Source organism: Ceratotherium simum, chromosome 20 (genome assembly GCF_057802395.1).
Source record: "Ceratotherium simum simum isolate JZ-2026a chromosome 20, ASM5780239v1, whole genome shotgun sequence".
Classification (NCBI taxonomy): domain Eukaryota; kingdom Metazoa; phylum Chordata; class Mammalia; order Perissodactyla; family Rhinocerotidae; genus Ceratotherium; species Ceratotherium simum.
This window is the reverse complement of record NC_141919.1, coordinates 21908864-21926500: the sequence shown is the minus strand read 5'-3', so window position 1 is coordinate 21926500 and position 17637 is coordinate 21908864. Positions and strand designations below refer to the sequence as shown.

The 17637-nt window shown below is 39.3% G+C and overlaps 1 protein-coding gene across 2 annotated transcripts in view; it reads left to right on the top strand.

Moving 5' to 3' along the window:
• PGM5 (phosphoglucomutase 5) overlaps positions 1-17637 on the top strand; it is a 176938-nt gene that overhangs the window by 101693 nt on the left and 57608 nt on the right. For both annotated transcript variants that reach the window (XM_004440642.3, XM_087444517.1), the window contains exon 7: positions 5586-5701. In XM_004440642.3, the coding sequence (XP_004440699.1) occupies positions 5586-5701 (116 nt within the window). The remainder of the gene's footprint in view (positions 1-5585; positions 5702-17637) is intronic.

The window sequence follows — 17637 nt, the reverse complement described above, 5'->3', positions numbered from 1 at the left end:
TCATTTTGTTTGGATATATACCCAGAAGTGGAGTAGCTGGATCCTATGGTAGTTCTATTTTCAATTTTTTGAGAAACCTCCATGCTGTTTTTCTTAGCAACTGTACCAATTTATATTCCCACCAACAATGCACAAGTGTTCCCTTTTCTCCACATGCTTGCCAGCTCTTATCTCTTGTCTTTTTGATAATAGCCATTCTAACAGGTGTGAGGTGATATCTCATTGTGGTTTTGATTTGCATTTCTCTGATGATTAATGATCTTGAGCATCTTTCATGTGTCTGTTGGCCATCTGTATGTCTTCTTTGGAAAAAATGTCTATTCAGATACTTTGCCCATTTTTTTTAATCGCATTATTTGTTTTCTTGCTATTGAGTTGTAAGAGTTCCTTATATAGTTTGGAAATTAACCCTTTATCAGATATAGGGTTTGCAAACATTTTCTCCTATTCTGTAGGCTGCCTTTTCATTTTGTTAACTGTTTCCTTTGTGATGCAGTAACTTGTTGGTTTATGTAGTCCCGCTTGTTTATTTTTGCTTTTGTTCCTGTGCTTTTGGTGTCAGATCCAAAAAATAATTGCCTAGACCAATGTCAATGATTAGTTTTGTCTATTTTTGAACTATGTATAAATAGAATCATAAAGTAGATATTCCTCTGTGTCTGACTTCTTTCACTTGATGATATGTTTATGAGATTGATTCATATTGTCCTATATAGTGGTGTTTCATTAATTTTCTCTGTTCTACGTTATTCCTTTGTGTAAATATATCACAAAAATAAATATACCACGATCAGTACTGATCTGCATTCCTTTAGCAATACATGAGCATTCCAAACCTTCACCAGCACTTGGAAATACCACTCTTTTCAGCTATTCTTGTGGGCATGTAGTGATATCGCATTATGGTTTTAATTTGCAGTTCCCCTATCTCTAATGATGTTGACCATCTTTTCATCTGCTAATTGGTTACTTGAATATCTTCTTTTGTAAAGTACCTGTTCAAGACTTTCACCCATTTTTTTTTAAAGGTTATTTGCCTTTTTCAATTGATTCATAGGTGTTTTTATGTAAACTACATGTAAGTCTTTTGTTGGATATATGTAATACAAATATCTTCTCCTAGTCTATGCAGTTGGGGGCTTTTTAAGAAGGGGCTGAGAGCTCAGTGTGTAGAAAATAGAATTATGAGCCCTGCTTGGCTCTCAAGAAAGTGGACATTTGGAGATAAATCAAAGGAAGAGGGACCTGGATCTTGTCCTCTTTAAATCTATTGCAACTTTCTTGAAGTAGGATTCTAAGAGCAGCTGGGTACGCCCCATGCACTTGGTATAATCAATCATTGTTCATTTGGCTATTCTGTTGCAAGCTAAAAGAGAGTCATTAATAGCCATTGATATTCCAGTGGAGTATCACACACAATGATGTAGTTCTGTATAATTAGGTAAATAGATATTTGAACACCTACTCTGGGCATGCACTGTGCTGGATGTGGGAGGCACAAAGATGGATATGCTGTCACCTCTACATGTAGTGAGCTCTCAGGGCACTTTTAAGATGCTTTTGTATCTATCACCTTGCTTGATCACATGAGGGTAGCACGACCACCAGACTGGTAAAATTGAGATAATGTCTCCTGCTTCTCAAACCTTTGATTCTCATTTAGTCACTGCCCTAACTCTGTAAGACCTTTATTTTCAAGAAATGCCTTTATCTCATCCTGATCCCCACTAATTAATACCTGGAGAAATTAATTCTCTTTGCTCAAAGTGACTAATTTAAATAAAACATGCAGAAATGACTTACTTATTTTTTAGGAGACTACAAGGAGAAAAGACCATAAAATAGAGATACTTTGCCCCCTGCTATCCAACAACACACCTTAAATAATAGGTATTAGTCAACTGAAAAGATACAGAATTTATTGAGGGCAAGTCTGACAAGGTGCTATGTTATCTTAGAAATTGGAGAGCTATAAAGGTATATAAAATGCAACCCCTGCCCTCAGAGAACTTCTAACACCTTGGTAGTAGGAGTGTCTGTGTGTGGAGGGAAAGTGTTAAGGAGGTAACAACATATATAATGACAATGTGAACAGAAAGACTCTCTACCAGGTGAGAGGCAGTGTAGCAGCAAGAAGGATTATTTTGGATTGATTGTGCTGGTGAGGAAATGATGTATTCTTTAAGATAGTGGAGCTGCTGCTGCTACAAAACTAATTCCAAAATGTATAATGGCTCAAACACAGCAAAAGATCATTTCTCCATCATCAAAAGTTAAAAACAGGTTTTCCTGATTGGTGATTGATTCTGCTCCACATGGTGATTCAGAGGTTCAGATCCTTTCATCTCGTGGGTCCACCATTTTCAACATGTAGCTCCTAGGACTGCTGGGCCTGCCCACATTAAGCCAGCAGAAGGAGAAAAACATGGAGGATGGGAAGTTTTAATAGCCAGGTCTGAAAAGGGTGCACATCATTTCCACTTGAGTTCCTTTGGCTAGACATCTGCCATGTGGCCACAGCTAACTGTGAGAGAGGTTGGGAAGTGTAGTCCAGCTGTGTGTCCAGGAGAAGAGATGGGTTTCTTGACCACCTAGCAGCCTTTTCCACAGGCTTCACAATGGCAGGGTGTTTAAGACAGGGCTTGAAGCAATGTGAAGTATTTTGACAAGAGATTGGAAAGGAGGATTAATCCAGTAAATGAAAAGCATGAAGAAGGACTCAGAAGTCAACAACAGCAAAAATGCAAGAGTATATGTGGAAAATTAGAGATGGTCTAGTCCTTTAGGTGCATGCAGGGAGTATCATGAGAGAAACTGTTGGAGAGATAGGTTGAGGCTGCTTCTAACCTGAAGCCATATTTTAGAGGTTTTAAAATCCACACTAAGGAGCTTATATCCACCATGTGTTTTTGGCTACCAGGGCTCACAGCCACTTACAGGAAAATTGTGGTCCAGATTTGTTTCTCTTTCTTTTCATTCATGCTCTGGTCTTTCCTAGAAAGTGAGTTCTCATGTTTGTCTCCAACACATGGTGGCAGCAGTCAAGAAGACGGGTGCAGACCCTCACCGTGAGCAGCTTCATTTTGAACTTTTGTCCCAGAGGGTTTCAGAGACTCCCCGGGGGCCTCCTGCCAAAACCCAGTCTAGAGCATGGTTTCTGCTGAGTGCTGTGTTTGGGATGGATCCCAAGTTCAGTAGAGGGGGGAGGAAGGGGAATTCCTTTCTGACTCTTGGACACAATCAACTCGTGCTCAGAATCCTGGAATTTAATTACCCATATTGTTATCTTAGCTTACATAGCTGCAACTGTGGCTCATAGTCATAAAAGTATCCGGTCCTTTAAAATTCTGCCTCAGCCTTCAGCCTGATGACCTCCTGACAGTGATTAATTGGAAAGGGTGGGAGCTGGGGAAATCCTTTCCCCTCCCTTCAGATCTGCCAACTTGGCTTTGCACCTACAAGAATGTTTTGGCCAGAAAATATACAGCCACACCCTCTACCCTCTCTCTTACCTTCACCTCTGCCCCATGTTGCACATTCTCTTTGGTAATCATATGCATTCATATTTGCTAAATTAATTTTGAGCTTTTCTGTGGGGTGCCCCTGGAAAGCTTCTGTGTGAATTATTCCTCCTTACTTGAGCTCCTGACCATGAAAGTAATGGCTCTGAAAATTTACATTTGCTCTACCATTTGGAGAGGACTTGCTTCATTGTTACTACCAGGATGTAGGCATGATTGTGTATGTCTTTTAGACCATTGAAAAAAAGAGAAAACAGAACCTTTGAAGTAACACCCGAACATCTAAAAAGTGCTTCTTTTCAAAGCAAACTTGAAAGAGACTTAGAACACAATTTTTCAAGATCCTGAGCACATGGACTATATTTGGGTTTTACGGAAAGGGAGGTGTTCCCTTTCCTGCGGCAGGAGTTTCTAGATATGTTTTCCTCTAGCCGGCAACAAAATGAACCTGAAGAAATCATTATTATGTTGTGTCCTTTGTCCTATGTGCATCTTTCTTCCTCTTCTTCACCAAGACACTGGTTCCTCTCTGTGGCCACCTGCTCTTACAGCCTCCAAAGAATGAAACCTTGCTGGTGGCGGGCATTTGCTATTTTTCTCTGTTGGTTGCTTGCATGTGGAGAAGATGAAACTCTTCAGGCCAGTGTTTGTGGTACCAGCTCATTCCCTAGCATCCTGTACACCTTTGAAACACTGAAACATTTAGGGAGACAGCGTGGTATAGAGGGATAGAACATGAGCAGCAATCAAACAGACTTGGGTCCAAATTCTAGTTTTGCCTCTTACCTCAGTGAAACTTTGAGCAAAACACTTGACCCCTTTGATCTTCTGAGCCTGAATTTTGACAGCATTGATGAGTTTTAGCTGTTTTTGAATTTTATCTAAATGAAACAATACAGTATATGTTTCTTTATTATTGGTCTCTTTTGCTCAATATTATGTTTGTGAGGTTCATTCAAGTTGTTGCATGTAGCAATAGTTTGATCAATGGAATTTGTGATATGGCATTATATATTGCAAATCATTTGTCCATTTTACTTTGATGGATATTTGGGTTGTTTCAGTTTTTATGAATTATTCTATGATCATTTTTGTAAAATCTTGTGTACATACTCTTTGGAGTAATGTCACACACTGGGCTCTCAGAGAACCAGCTCTGAGAGAGATTTGCTTGTGGAAAGTTTATTCCTTTCTGCTACCAAGATCAAGGTTGCCTTCAAGATCAACACCTATGGGGAAGTGAGGAAGGAGGATAAGACAGAAAGAGAGAAGCTGGACTGTGATGTAGTCACAACAAAGGCTTAGCCAACCTATGGGGAGCTCTGGAGCTGAAATGGCCTGACAGAGTTGTGCCAAATGGGGGCAAGGAAGCTAGACCTTTATACATCCTTCATTCACCAGTCATTGCATTGTGGCTTGACACAGGGAAGGGAACATGATTTTGAGTGAGACATATCTCTTTGGCAGAGAGTGGGGGTCATATCTGTGAGCTGTCAGCCATCAACATTTCTAGCAGCTGATAGAATGAGTGTTCCAGTCCTAAAAGTCCTCAAATATGTAAGTGTGTGTGTATGTATGTATGCACGTATGTGTGTGAAACTGAGCAGTGCACCATGGTATCCACTGCATGTCATCAGTAATTTCTAGAAGTTGAGTTGCTGGTTCATAGGATATGTATATATTCATCTTTAGTATATACTGTCAAACAATACTTCAAAGTGTTGTACCAAATACCATCTTAATTTAGATTCTGAGATTCCCCAAGTGGGATCTTACCACAAAGATAAAGGAACATTTATAGAAGGGAAACATAAATATGAGAATATTCTATACATTAAGTTAATATTTTCTATATTATGGGGAAAGCAATATTAAGGACCATTGGCATATGCTATTTATCATTCTCTATCTTATGACTTGACATCCTGAAAACCGTCAACATTGTTCAGGATGTTCTGAACTCTGGTTATAGAATTAATAGATCCTAAAGACTTCCTCCTGTGCTGAGAAAAGAAAGGAAAGGAGATATATGAATTGACTGTTGCCTCAAATTTCATTTTTCAGAGTGGCCAAATCAATGAAGGTCCCTGTATATGAGACCCCAGCTGGATGGAGATTCTTCTCAAATCTGATGGACTCGGGACGGTGTTCTCTATGTGGAGAAGAGAGCTTCGGCACTGGTAGGCTTTGTTGGGTTGATGTTACTAAAGAGGGTGGCTACAGCCCTCAGTGACTCCAGTTTGGAGACTTGCGAGCCCACTGTGAATCAAAGGTTGGAGGAAGAGTTAATTAGAAGCAAAAAAAAATCCGAGAGACCTAGTGGGATATGTGCTGTGATACACTCACATCTTCTGCCTATTTCTTCTTATTTTTAAAAATTTCTATTCCTTTAAAAAATATTTTGGAAATTTTAAAAAAATTTATAAGAGTAGAGAGAATATCATATTGAATTCCCATGTGTTCATCACCTAGTTTCAACCATCATCAACTCATGGTCAATATTGCTTTTTCTCTACCCTTCTTCTCTAGGGGAGCCCTCTTCCTTGATTCTTGTAAAGCAATCCCCAGTGTGAATCTTTAAGTATAAGGGCTATTGAGAAAAAAAATTTTGACCACAGTACCGTTATCACACTTAAAATGTTAAAAAAATAATTTCTTCTTTCAGTATTTTAAAGATGTCACTCTGTTGTCTTTTGGCTTGCATAGTTTCCAAGAAGTGGGCTCTAATTCTTAATTCTGTTTGTCTGTATTTAAATTTCCTTCAACCTCATCTCTGGCTACCTTCAATATTTTCTTTCTGTCTTTTGTTTTCAACAGTTTAATTATAATTTGTCTGGGTATGTATATTTATTTTTAATCCTTCTTGGGGTTCTCCGGGATTCTTGGATCTGTTTGTTGTCTTTCATTAATTTTAGAAAATCCTCAGCCGTTATCTTTTCAAATTTTTCTCCTTCCACATTCTCTCTCTCTTCTCCTTCTGGGACTCCAATTACACATATGTTAGACGATTTGTGACCATATGTTGTCTCAGAGCTCTTATATGCACTGTTTGGTTTTGTTTACTCTTTTTTCTTTTTGTTTCAGTTTAGATAATCTCTATTGGCGTATCTTTCATCTCTATTGGCATATCTTTAATTGATTCTTTCCTTAGCTTTGTCCCATCTGCTGATGAGCCAGAAAAGAAATTTTCTTCATCTCTGATATTGTGTTTTTTTATTTCTAGCATTTTTATTTGACTCTTTTTTATAATTTTCATCTCTCTGATAAAATTCTACATCTGTTTCTGTATGTTGTATGTTGTTTATATTTTCCATTAGATCATTTAACATATTAAACATAGTTATTTTAAACTCCCTGTCTGATAGTTCCAATATCTGGTACATCTCTGACTCTGATTTTCTTGACTGCTTTATTTCTTGATAAAGCAATGGTTTATTCTTTCTTACTTTTTGTATATCATAATTTTTCGTTGAATGCTGGACATGATGTATATAAAAACAGTAGAGACTAGGGAAAATAATATTTATATGCAGAAATGGGAACACCTCTTTTTCTATTGGGCCTTAATGTGCAAGGTTAAGTTAATCTAGTCAGGAGTTGAGCTGGGTTTGGATTTTATTGTTTCTGTTATAATCTTTAGTGTAGCGCAGACTTTAAATTCTTCTAGAAGTGGGATGTTTTTACTATGTGCTGAAAGCAAGGATGGGGTGCTGAAGGAGATTTTTCAGTGTTTCTGTTTCATTCGCAGCTTTCAGTAGTTACTGCAGGTCTGTGATATGAAATAGACCTCTATCACCAGGTGCTTGACCCTTCTCCAATGTCAGAGACCTCTGCTTAGTATTGGTATACTCTGGGCCCAGGCAGGTTTCCTACCCTTTCTCCAGGGACAGAGGGTTTTTAGTTCAACACCTATTCCAGTAGCAATGGATCTTTGCCTGGGCCCTTGGGATGAGAAGGTTTGCAGCTCATACATCCAAGAGCTTAAGGCTTTTGTCTCCTGAGGTTTGGAGAAGGTTTGAGGAACTGGCTGGGTTTCATGCTTGTCTCTCAGCAACTGATCATCTCCTGCACGCAAGCACCGTCAAGTCTCCCTCTGTGTTTCCAATCTTTCTTTAGAGCACCCAGTGGAAAAAGAACTCATGGGAAAGAACTTGGAAGTATGTCTCTTGTATCTGGGACTCCAGGCAATTTTAAACTAACGTAATAGGCTATACTTGGCCTTTAAGAACTTTTTAAACTCTTATGTGACTTCTTATTATTCATTTGTATGGAATCATCCTCTTTCTCCTGTGCGCTGCCAAAGGCAAGATGGTTTTGTGTTCTGTCTCTCCTTGGAGGGGCTTGTCACTCTTTGGAATTCACTTTACTTGATTGCCTTGTGACCTCAGATCTTTAATGAGTTCAAGAATAATTATGATTTTGTAGATGTCTTGGCCTTCTTTTATTACTGGGAGGGGAGTGACGTTCTCTTGCAGATTTTCACATCCTAAACAGAAGTGCAGAAGTGGAACTCCAAAACTAATTTCTCCTATTCTCATCCCCCCTCAATAGTTTTTTCCAAGTAGGATCCAAAAGATCTTACATTATAACTGGTTGATATCTCTTAAGTCTCTTTTAATCTGCATTTCTTCCCTCCACATTTTCTCTTTCTAATTTATTCATTGAAAAAACTGGGTCATTTGTCTTATAGAGTTTTAACAACTTTCATTTTAATGTTGAAGTCCTCATTTTTCTTTATAACTTGTTTAGTGCTTATATAAAGCAAAGCTATTGATTAATAAGCCTCTTCTCTGGTTTGCAACCACCTTAGCACATTCTATTATTAATTATAGCATTTTCTTTTTTAGAAACTCTACATCCTCTCTTGGGATTTTTTTAAGGTATACAGTCATATAATCTATGACTAAAAGATTTTTTGTGTTTTCTTTTCTAATATTTATACCCTTTATTTCATATTCTTATCTTATTGCATTAGCCACAATCTTCAAAATAATATTAAATAATAATTGTGATAGTTCATGATTTTAATGGAAAAGAATTCAATGTTTTACCATCTATTTTATGATTACTTTTTAATATGGTAAAATCTTTATCATGTTTAGGTAGATTTTGTTCCTATTCTCATTTTACTTAGAATCTTATTAGAAATGGTTGCTGGATTTATCAGGTGCCCTTTTAGAACCTAGTGATATATTAATATGTTTTTTCCCTTTATTATGTGAGTGTAATAAAATATCATGATTGATTTGCTGATATCATACCATACTTGAATTCCTAAGAATTAGTCCTATTTTGTCCTGCTTAAACAGATTGCAGTAAAACCACTCTAACTGGTCATAATGACAGCATTTCGGGCTATATTGGGGTTCCTAAAGGAATTTCCTCCTGAGGAATTTTCTCCTCTTACTGAAATCTGTTAGATCCTAGTAGCATTACCATTAATGGTCCAGGAGGGATGGCATGCATCTTTGTTTCCTTGGAAAAAGAGAGACCGTATCAAGCTCTCTCAAGTACTACTGTTTGAACTCAGAATGTATGGATGGCAGCTCTGCTTAGGACAGCCGAAACATACATTTTCTCAGCTGAAGCCCTAACAGATAGAACAGTTCCCTTCCTCTTTGGTGTTCTGTGTGTCTAAACCAGTAACTGTGACCCAAAAAATCAGAGATTATATATTGTTTATAATAATTCTGCCTGCTGGTTATTATAATAACACAAATGTAACAACTGGAATGGGAACTGGTAATTCCAGGTTATCCTTCCCTCTCTCTTTGTCATTATAAGCATTCATTGAGTGCTTACGATATACCATATATTTAAGTATTTAAAAATAAAGGATAAAATATTACATGTATAAACCATATTATGCCCTTAGTAATAGATATTTGCTTACTTCAATTTAGTAAACATTTATTCAGTACTTACAGAGTACACTGCACTGTATTGGATGGTTTGTAGAATACAAAACGCTTCAGACGATACCTTTACGAAACTCAAGATCTTTAGGGTACATAATTAGAAAGATGCACAGATGACTATTCTACAAAGCAGAAACTTTAGAGTTCCATATAGAGAAGTAGAAAAATTGGTATAGGAGATGAGAAAAGCGGTAAATGCTTTGGGACTGGACGTTCAAAGCAGACTTCATGAAAGAGATAGAAGTTGTGCCAGTTTTTAAAGAATGGGAAGGATTTGTACACATAGAGATGAAAGGACAGGGCCTTATCAAATGGAGGGAGCAATGTCAAGAAAGGAATAGAGGTGGGAGAGCAGGGGACATGTGTTGTAAGTAGCCAGTCATTCAGTTTGTCTAGAGCAGTGTTTTCAAAAATGAATCAAGACTCATTTGGGGTCATGAGATTAGTATAATGTCATGAACAGCTTTTTAAAAAATTTAGTAGACTGGAAACTATCAGAATGCACTGTGTGTAGTAAAGGTAAATGTTATTTTGAGAAATATGTATTTATAAATATGCACACAGGTATCTGTGTGTATACTAGGTCTCATTGTAAAATGTGTTTATTGTGAGTCATGGCCAAAATGTCTGAAAAAGCCTGGTCTATAGCAGGAGTCAGCAAACTTTTTCTGTAAAGGGCCAGCCAGATGATACATATTTTAGGCTTTGCAGACTAAGAGGCTACATACGGTCTCTTTCACAATTACTCAACTCTGCCCTTGTAGCATAAAAGCAGCCATAGACAATACATAAACAAATGAGTATGGCTATATTCCAATAAAAATTTACTTACAAAAATAGGCCTGAGTCCAAATTTGGCCCATGGGCTGAAGTTCGCTAACCTCTGACATGTAGGGTAGGGTGGAGGAGAGAGTATCAAGAAACAGCGATGAAATACGAGTGACGAGGGGCCAATTTTTGAAGCCCTTTGCCTGCCTCACTTAGACGTTGGGACTTGACTCAACTGGAAATAGGAAACCATGATTTGCACAGGAGGGATGTTTGCGTGCAGATGCTTTTCAGCAGGCTTTGCTTGTAGACAGTTTATGCTGATTGCAACATGTAGCCTGGACTAGAAGGGAATTTTAAAAGTCTCTCACTGTTATATTTGTTTCTCACTTTCCTTTCAAGAAGCACAAGAGATTTTTCAATGTATAGAGCCCCAAAGGTATTGCCTTCTCCACCATTCTTCAGGTTCCGGTGACACTAGCCTGATTTGACAGATGAAGCTCCTGAGTCCAAGAAGTAGTTAAGTAACTCGCCCAGGGCCCCAGAGCCTGGAAAAGGTCTCCACTTGAATTAAATTACAGTTGAACTAAAAGACAAGTCTCCTGCCCTACGGTGTATGCCGCATTGCTCCGTGCTAATGAGCCTTTCCGATGAAAGCGATGACTAATTCCATTTCTCAAGCACTCAACAGTAAATAACTGTTAGAAGGCGTGAGGAACTGGACCACTCAGTCTTGGAAGGAGAAAGTGGTTTCATTCTGCTCTTGTAGTGGGCTTTGTTAATGCCAGTTCTTGGAGAGGCGCTGAGTTGTTTGTGTCAGAATCACTCGGAAAGCTTGCTAAAAATACAGATTTTCTGTCCTACCCGTCCTTGGAATCTGTGGAAGGATGGAGCCTGAGAATCTGAATTTTAAATAAGTATCCTCATATGATTCTGATGTATAGTCAGGAGTAGGAGACATTGTTCTAGTGGAAACCAGTATTTTTGTTTTTCATCAGGAATGGTAGAAAGAGTGTGCCTGAAATGCCACGCCAGGTTTGGTCCAGGGAGTCTAGAGGCCCAGGAGTGTGAGGCTGATGATCATGTTCAAGACCCTTACCTGCCACTTATGGACAAGCCACATGGCTTTTCTGACCCTCAGTTCTAACCTGTAACAGTCAGCTGATCACAGGAGCTCCCTGTCTACCTTGGGATATGGTTTTCAGAATTATGTGAGCTAATTAAGGGAGGACAAAGTAGAGAGATGGAAAGGTTTTAGGCCTGAGACTGGGGAGACACTTGTAAAATTTATCCAAGCTTTCTCAAGTGGAGGCCTTTTTCAGAGTCCCTGGGGCATGTACCAACTACGAATACATAGTTTAGTGCCAAGAAGCTTGAAAATATGGATCTGCCTCAGTCTCAAGAATGCCAAGCTTTTTGTCCAATACGAGCAGGATATATCCTGAGTGGCAATTTCCCTTGCCGTCTTCTTGAGCTCCCAGAACATTCCAAGATAACAAGCTGGTGATAGGATTAGAGTTTAGGCTTCTTTCCTAGGGAAAGGTCTAGGTCCTGGACCATAGGAAACCTGTATTTATGGCTCTGTCAAAGAACCAAGGTCATTTAAGAAGCCAAATCCTTTTGTGCCAGGACCAGGTATTCACCCACTTCCTGGGAAGGGCCTTGGAAAAACTGCTTTACAGAGAGAAAGGAGAATGTTTTCTAAATCCTCAGATTTAAATAGAAGAAAACTGTTCGTCTAAATGGCATTCTGGCTATTTTTCTGAAGTTCCGAATTTGAAAGACTCTGGACTTGTTTCCATATACAAAAGGGGATGTACTAAAATACTAAAACTAAGATCTAAGAAACCAAAAACTGTGAAGATTTTTGGCATTTGTTGATGTTCTACTGGTTTCCATCATTGTTATCAGTTTTCTAAGAAATCGTACCACTTGGGGAGTATATGAATTATCATAGCCCAGAGCTTGTCCCTTTACAGGCGACACTGAAGAATTGCTCCATTTGTGAACGCCTGGAAGAGCTCCAAGCTTGATCACCATCTTCAATATTACTATTACTTTTATTATGTATTTTTTAAAAGCTAATGTCAGTAGCCATACAAATTTGCCAAATAAAATCAGGCAATTCATTAATGTTTAGTGTTTCCAAGAAAGCACTCTCTGTTGAGTTCTTCACAATAATAATAGTTATTTTTTCAAATGAGCACTTAGGATGTGCCAGGGCATTGCTAAGCCTTTTGTATATGCATCCATCTCTTTCTGGGAATTTAGAATTGAATCCAGGTTCTCAGACACCAACATGACTTGTCCATCATTGTCACGCTGACTTTTTCCACTGTGCACTCTGCAGTACAGCCTGGTGCTGTTGAAGTTGGCTATTTTTACATCTCCTCAGTCTCGAGCACAAAAGGAAGAGCCCCATAGTATATAGTATATGTGCATTCCATGATACAGGAAATCTCAAGTATCTGTCTAGTCTTTTGAGATTTGCTGGATCCCTCTGCCTGCCATGCAGAAATTGTAAATGCCCTGAGGACAGGGGCCGTGTCTATCTTGTTCAGCTCTATTTCTTTGATATATGACAGGCCTGGAGTAAGCGTTTGTAGGATGGATGGAAGTATAGAAGGATGGATGGAAGGATGGAAGGATGAAAGGAAGGAAAGAGGGAAGAATAGATGGAAGGTTGAAAATATGGATGGAAGGAGAGAAGGAAAGAAAAACATAGAATTTCCATTTTGGTATTTCTTCTTTGCATGATTAGTAATTGTATTTTTATCACTCTTGAGTGGATGTAGTTCTGAGATCTGGGAATTTGAGTATCCCAAGATTTGGGAGGATTCATAAAAACAAAACCACATAAATATAGACCAGTTGGAAGGAGATGAGGAGTGATATTATGAATTACAGTCAGAATTATATAAAATTTAAAAATAAAGTTTTGATATTTTCAATCATCATATAATTTTCAGCACAAATTAATAGCTAACAAAGTGCTTTTCAGAAGATTCCTTCCCAAAATCTGTGTTAATGAACAGATTTTAAATTTTAAATACTGTTAAGTATTTGTAATTTGTTTTATTAACTTATTTATTTCCTGTTTGTGGGGTTGTTGACAATTACCTGTAAATAGCCATGTTCAACAGTGGGCTAGGTTCCAGCTTTAGTGATCTTTGTATATACTAAATTCTTATGGCCTTTAGGCACAGACATTCTCTGCTCTATTGTCTTATGGTTTATATTATTGACATTCTCCAGTTGCTCTGTGAATGGACATTTTCTTTCCCCTAATAGTTATACAGTTTATAACACCTTCAGGACCATGCCACTTCTTTCATTTATATTTCACACATGAACTATGTATATCCTAACTCAAGGCTGGGTTCACAATAGTGCTGTTGAACAAATATTGAGTAGGTTTAACTGTCTCTTATTTATACAATTATTTTATTTAATATTGTATATTTTTTAATAAAGGGAAACTTTACTCCATTTCCTGTCTAGGTGATCATTAACTCTACATTTGGATGTTTTCACTCTCTCTAGGACAGAGGGAGAGGCCCACGTATCTGTGAATTTCAGATTATTGAGGTTCTACCACATTTCTTTCTCTTATTTGTGGCCAGTTTGTATAAATTTGGCTGGGTAGCAGATGTGAGGTCAGGAGGCTATGATGACAGTATTATCAGCGCTAGGAGAGCAGTTTCTCTGCTGGGCTAGTTGAAGCAGGCCGTGTGCACACGTGCGATTCAATCTGGGCGGGGCCAGAGCGCAGAGGGGCTCTGACTGACATCCCCAAGAGCCTCCTTGTAAAGTCCGGAAACCGAAACTCCCTTCTGGACTCTCTACAAACTATCAACCCCTGTGCTGGGAAACAGAGCTCCCGCCGGGAGGGGGAAGAATATCTCCATCACATAAAATCCTTTTCTTGGGTTTCCACGGTTCCAGTTCCACTGACCCTTCAATTCATCCTCCAAGATTATGAAAAGTGGCAAGAGGAGGTGTTGTGTGACAGCTAAGTGTGGAGTGGAAACAAAAGGACGGGGCCTCTGAGCCTGTGCACACTTACCAGTGCATTCTGGGACCAGGAATCCTGGGAAATCATGGCCCTTAGCCACAGATTGAAGAATTCCAACCACATTAAGGGTTTCTTTTCACAATGTCTATGGAGGGGCATTTAACAAGGGGGCCCATCCCTTGTATTTAAGATGCATTCCCTAAAATTGTGCTTTGAGGCTGTCCCACCGGCTCTCTACTAGTTGCTAGGGGGCCCCACTGAGAACAAAGTATGATGACTGTAGAGTGACAGGCCCTCAGTCCTGTGGTACAGGCCTTAAACCCACTGGAGAGACTTCTGGTTCAGCTTATGACCTGTCAAGGAACAATTCTTAGAGAGTTGTATGACAAGAAACAGGATGGGATGTGTGAGTTAGGAGGCCCCAGTGTCCCTTACCTTCCTGTGCTGGTGCACTTGTGTGAGGGAAGTGCATCGGTTGGCCGGCCATGATATTGTTAATGCTTTCCCCTCCTCTGAGGTGGATGGCTTGGCTGCTTTGGAGTGTGAGTTAATGAAATAGTGCTACTACGTACTATTCATTGAGCACCTCCTAAGTGATACCTATAATGCTTAGGGCCTCCTATATATTATTTCACTGAGATTTCTCAAAAATGAAATGAAGTAGGGACCATAATGACTCCCATTTTACAGATGAGGAAATTGAGGCTTGGAGAGGATGGTCAAGCCACTGGCCAAGGTCACATGGGCAGAGCCAGGATTCAAACCCAGTGTCAGTGGCTCCACAGTACCCTGCTACCCCTGTTTAAGGAGATGCCGATGGGTCATTTTCTCCCATCTGGTTATTCTTTTAGATGAGGATTGAATGAGTACCAGGGGACTTGGGAGAATGGTGTCATGTAAACAATGTAGCATCAGGAGTTGACAGACCTGGCTCCAATCCTGACTCCCCCTCCATGTGGCGGAACTACCTTACACAGATCCCTTAACTTCTCTGGCCCCCAATTTCCTCATTTATATGATGAATCTGTTCATGAAAGCGACGATCTGTAAAGTTTTTTCCAATGTAACATTCCAAGTTGCTTCTAGCTAGCTAGCTACTTTTAGTTAGGAGTGAATCTGATGAATTATATCAAACTACGTACTAAAGTTTCACAGTCATTCATTTATTCATTCAATGAGTATTTACCATGCACCTTCTATGAGCCAGGGCCAGGGTAGAGTGATGAGTAATTTCAGACATAGGCCCTTCCCTCATGGAGCTTACAGGGTGTTGCTATGGTCAGGATATTAACCAAAAGCCCTGCAGCATTATTTGCGTCAAACACTATTATTATTATTATCATCATCATCAGATTTATTGTTACATAGTGTTATTCATTGGGAGCCATGTTGCCCACAGCACAGGATGAGCTACATGTGTCAGTTACTGCCATCTTAACTCTCTGAGCTGACAGCTGGCTCTGACCTGCTTATGTGCAGGATAGCTTTGTTCTCTAATTAGTGAAAATTTTAGAGCATTTATTTTTTTAAAACCATTTATTTTTAGGCATGGAAAAGTGCCAATTTTTCCATGAGCCTTGTTTTTTGGCCAGATTTAAAGAACTGAACATAAGTGGTCTGAGACATGAAAAAAAAAAAAAGCCCTCTCACAATTCTGTAGCATGTTCTCAAATCTCAGATTCACCTGCAAGGGATGTCTCCCAACTTTCCCTCCTAACTCCAAGATTTTTAAAAGACAAATCCTTGTCTTGAGTGGACAAAAAGAGGATGGGAAGAATTTCACTGCACATTAATGAAAACTTCACTTGTAAGTGAAAAGGGTACATTGATATGAGAGGAGAAGTAAGAGGAAATTTAGCAACTTTTCTCAAATGTCGAGTGTGAGAAGGAAGCAGTGCAAATTCATTACTCAAATCTTCAGAAGGGCTGCCTCAGCTCTAACCACGTGGGGCATTTTATCTGCTTTATTGCAACTCCTGGGGCCTGCAGTCACTGCAGGGCTATTCTAGTTAAGTCCATAGGAGTTGGAGCCAATTGCCTAGGTTTGAGTATTCTTTTCAAGTCACCGTGTGACCTCATACAAATGACCTAACCTCAATCTCCTATCTGTAAAAAGGAGCTATCAAATTGTGAAAATTAGATAAGAGATGTATAAAATACTGAGTAGAGTGGCTGTTGCCTTGCTCTTAATCTTCCAAGAATGGACTTTATTTTACTTTTTAATTCTGCTTCAAGAGCAAGTATGTATGTCTATACGCATACACACCCTTCCTGTCATTTCTGGCTCAAGGAAATGTGTGTGCTAAGGTCTGTGCTGGATGTGCACATATCCTAAAAACCATCAGGAACCTCTTTGAGTGGCCTTTCTTATCAGGTGACCAGCCATCCTGGTGTGCCTGGGACTGAGAAGTTTCCTGGGATGTGGGACATTTAGTGCTAAAACTGGGAAAGACCCGGCCAAACTGGGAGAGTTGGTTACCCCAAAGTTGGCAAAACCCTTATAGGTTTTGCAGACCAGAAGTGCAGGGAGAAACCATGATACCGAAGCTGACTCCAGTAAGAGACACCCGCCTGAGCAAGACCAGTGGCCACTTTCCTTTAGTGCCAAATTCAAACAAAAAGAGGAAGAGGTCTAATTCACTATCCCTAAGCAATCTGCCCCTAATATGGGACTATTGTGAGTACCCTTCTCCTAGAGCAGTGGCTCTCAACCCTGGCTGTCTGTGAGAATCACCCAAGGAACTTAAAAAAAAAAAAAAAAAGAAAAGAAAATGACTGATGCCTGTGTCTCATTGCCAAAAATTCTGATTTTATTGGTGCAGGGTGGGGCGGGAGCATTGGTGTTTTTTATGAGTTCTTTAGGTAAACCTAATGTGCAACCTGGGTTGAGAATCACTAATCTATTTTCCAGCATGGAGTCAGCAACAGGTGCAAAATGACTTATATTTTCCTAATTGACAAATTCAGACCTTCCTGATATGAGTTTGAGCTGAGATGACTTGATCCATTAGTAACGTGTGATGTTTTATTGAGTTCCTTTGCCCGTGCTGGGGTTTCCATTTGAAGGAAATTCCTTTGAGATGGTTGAGTCCTCTCTTTTCTCCCCTTTTCTTTTGTGAGGTCACTGTACTTACTGGTGTCCTGCCTAGCTCAAAGGAATATGGTTTTAAAGCTTGAGAAATTTCAAAGTCTAATTTGAGGGGAGACGGAATACAGATGTTTCTGATGAGAAAAAATAGACCCTCATTTTTGTACTGATTTTTGCTGGAGTTATGGTGAGGAAGAGCCAAGCGCCCTCTTTCTGGTATCTGGTGTGGATGGCTGTTTCTCTAGGTTGCTCAGAGTGAGTCTGAGCAGGCTTCAGGCTGGGCTGCGCTGGATGGAGTGGTACTAACAGGCTTTGGGAATATGGGTA